This window comes from Coffea eugenioides, chromosome 10, assembly GCF_003713205.1.
Source record: "Coffea eugenioides isolate CCC68of chromosome 10, Ceug_1.0, whole genome shotgun sequence".
Taxonomy (NCBI): Eukaryota; Viridiplantae; Streptophyta; class Magnoliopsida; order Gentianales; family Rubiaceae; genus Coffea; species Coffea eugenioides.
The window spans coordinates 35944161-35947299 of NC_040044.1; the positions used below are offsets into that span (position 1 = coordinate 35944161).

The window sequence follows — 3139 nt, forward strand, 5'->3', positions numbered from 1 at the left end:
TAATTAAATTTTAGTAAATAATTAAGTATTAAAATATTAACACATCATCAAGTTATCATCCATTGTAATTTCAAAATTGAAACTTATAAAAACAATCAAACAAAAATTATTTAAATACAATCCAACATGATGAAACAAATACAAATAAAGTAGTCAAGTTTTCCCTTTTGAAATAAATACAATCACCAAATTATTATTGTGTTGTTTTTAGAAAAAAGTGTTATTGTGTTAAGTGTAATTAAGGATTTACTATAAATATATTAGTAAATTTAGTATAACTAATTAATAATTTTCATTAGTAGACATAATTATTAGTATGATTGATAATATTAATTGTGTTACATATACTAATATACATTATATAATACTTATAGCTAATAATATCATTATTATAAGTTTGTAATTAATTAAATTAAATACTATACATATACACACATATAATATATATATATATATATGTATATTAATGGGTGGTGGGGCAGGAGATGGGCCCCCGCCCCCGGACACCCGCCACGATTGCCATCCTATGAGCCTCCAATCACAAGGAAGATGAAAAAGGCATAATCCTGCGGATATATAAGAACGTCATTGAAGAATTCAGTAGTGAAAGGAAGAAGGGTAGAGATTTAGTAGCTGGGATCATGAGTTCTTCTATGAAAAATTCTAGTCTGGAAAAGAGTGATACTGTGGCCAAGAATGAGGAAATTGAGTATAAAGGAGTCAGAGCCCTACCTTACATTATCGGTAGCAAATTAATGCCATGACACAAGTTTCTTCGTGCTGTCAGAATTAATGCTTTTTCCTAACAAATTTTATCGCAAAAACTGAAATCTTGCAGGAAATGAAGCCTTTGAGAAGCTGGGAACAATTGGAACTCTATGGAATCTCTTGGTGTATCTGACCACTGTCTTTAACATGAACACTATTGCTGCAACTAATATGGTTAACATCTTTAGTGGTACAAGCAATTTTGGAACCTTGGTGGGAGCTTTCTTATGTGATACTTATTTTGGTCGTTACAATATGCTAGCCTTCTCTTCGATAGCATCTGTCTTGGTAAAACTTCTACCATCCTCGCCTCCCATGTTGTTTTCTCCTTGAATATAAAACTGAAGTGAACTTCTTATTGATGATTTTTTTTTTCTTTGGAGGGATAGCCACCAGTCGTATAAAAGGAAAAACAAACTTCTATGTAGTTAGCAAATTTGGGTCTAAATATTAAGAATTCACATCTGTTTTAATGTTCTTTCAATCTGAACTCAGGGGATGATTTGTTTAAGTCTATCTGCGGCGATGCCTCAGTTACATCCACCTTCCTGTGAAGCAAAAAGCAGCACGTGTAAAGGGCCAACAGCAGGGCAATACACTTTCTTGGTAACTGGTTTTGGATTTCTTGTCCTTGGCGCTGCTGGCATAAGACCATGTAACTTGGCCTTTGGTGCAGATCAATTTAATCCCAATACTGAATCTGGGAGGAGGGGGATTAATAATTTCTTTAATTGGTATTATTTCACCTTTACATTTGCGGTGATGGTATCCCTGACAGTAATTGTGTACGTACAATCTAACATCAATTGGGCTATAGGATTAGGAATTCCTGCATTTTTGATGTTTTTGTCCTGTGTTGTCTTCTTCGTGGGAAAAAGAATGTATGTGGTGATAATGCCACAGGGTAGTCCCTTGACAAGTATAGCGCAGGTCATGGTGGCTGCAAGCAAAAAGAGGCAATTGCATTTACCAGATCAGCCATCGGAGTCTCTCTTTGATTACATTTCCCTGAACTCGACTAACTCAAAGCTTCCATACACCGATCAATTCAAGTAATGTCTTAAAAGACTCCCAGCTTCTTCAATGTTCTCGAAAAAATGAAACTTTATCCAGTTTTTAACACTTCTAAAGTAAATGCTCCTTTCATTCTACCTTTAACAAGCTGTATAAAACCCCTCAGGTTTCTCAACAGAGCAGCAATCATAACATCTGAAGATCGTATCAACAGCGATGGCTCAGCATCCAATCCTTGGAAACTTTGCAGTATTCAGCAGGTGGAAGAAATGAAGTGTGTGGTTAGAGTGCTTCCAATATGGATTGCCGGCATCATATATTACGTTGTCCTGAACCAGCTGCAGACTTTTGTAGTTTTCCAAGCGACACAAGCCGATAGACGTGTAGGACATGCCAACTTCAAAATTCCAGCAGCATCTTACCAAATCTTTCAGATGTTGAGCCTTACGATATGGATACCCATATATGACAGGATCATGATTCCATGTTTACGAAAAATTACCAAGGAAGAAAATGGTATCACTATCCTTCAAAGAATGGGCTTTGGCATTATAGTTGGAATAGCCACCATGATCCTATCTGGTGCAGTGGAAGAGTGGAGGAGAAGAGTAGCTCTTACTGAGCCAACAATAGGCGTTGCACCGAGAAAAGGCAAAATTTCTTCCTTGAGTGCCTCTTGGTTCATACCTCAGATGGCCCTATCAGGGATTTCAGAAGGCTTTACTCTCATTGCTCAAATTGAATTCTTCTACAAACAGTTCCCTGAAAACATGAGAAGTTTTGCTGGATCTTGCTTGTTTTGTGGTTTCGCATCGTCTAATTATTTGTGCAGCTTAATAATAACAGTTGTCCACAAGGTGACCAAAGATGCATCAGGAGGAAGTTGGCTAGATCAAGACCTCAACAAAGCAAGATTGGATTACTTTTACTACCTGATCGCTGCTTTGGAGGTCATAAACTTCGGATACTTCATGATTTGTGCTACCTGGTACAAGTACAAAGGATCACAGGCCAAGAGCAGCCATGAGATTGCCATGGAAAAAACAAACACGAAAAGCAGCCCTTCCTGTACACATGCTTCAAGTCAAGTTTGATATCACTGGAGGCAGGAAAAATAGCAGCTACTTGTTCCTCCTTGTACCCCCTAATGATACAAGTTGGTAAACCTAGAGGGATGGGAGGGGAAAACAAGTACGCAGAACAAGAAGAGTCAAACATTTTGGCTCTAAATTTCAAGAAGGCTTCTCTCAGTTTCTATCATATATCTATCAGCTGAGGTCATCACTTTTGGTCTTAGCTTAAAGCTTGATTTGAACATAATGACCGAAAGTTCAGCTTTTATTAGTTAAATGACAAA

At 37.1% G+C, this 3139-nt stretch overlaps 1 protein-coding gene across 1 annotated transcript; it reads left to right on the top strand.

Annotated features, from left to right (window-relative positions):
* Window positions 1-625: 625 nt before the first annotated feature.
* Window positions 626-3139, top strand: LOC113748576 (protein NRT1/ PTR FAMILY 2.11-like). The gene is made up of 4 exons (XM_027292043.1): window positions 626-744; window positions 839-1056; window positions 1264-1820; window positions 1949-3139. Exons 1-4 carry the CDS (start codon window positions 642-644, stop codon window positions 2874-2876), a joined length of 1806 nt encoding a protein of 601 aa, XP_027147844.1. The 5' UTR covers window positions 626-641; the 3' UTR covers window positions 2877-3139.

Coding starts and splice junctions, on each gene's coding strand:
- LOC113748576 (XM_027292043.1), top strand. CDS start 642: ATGAGTTCTTCTATGAAAAATTCTAGTCTGGAAAAGAGTGATACTGTG. Junction 745..838: donor AGCCCTACCTTACATTATCG/GTAGCAAATTAA, acceptor GAAATCTTGCAG/GAAATGAAGCCTTTGAGAAG. Junction 1,821..1,948: donor CCATACACCGATCAATTCAA/GTAATGTCTTAA, acceptor AAAACCCCTCAG/GTTTCTCAACAGAGCAGCAA.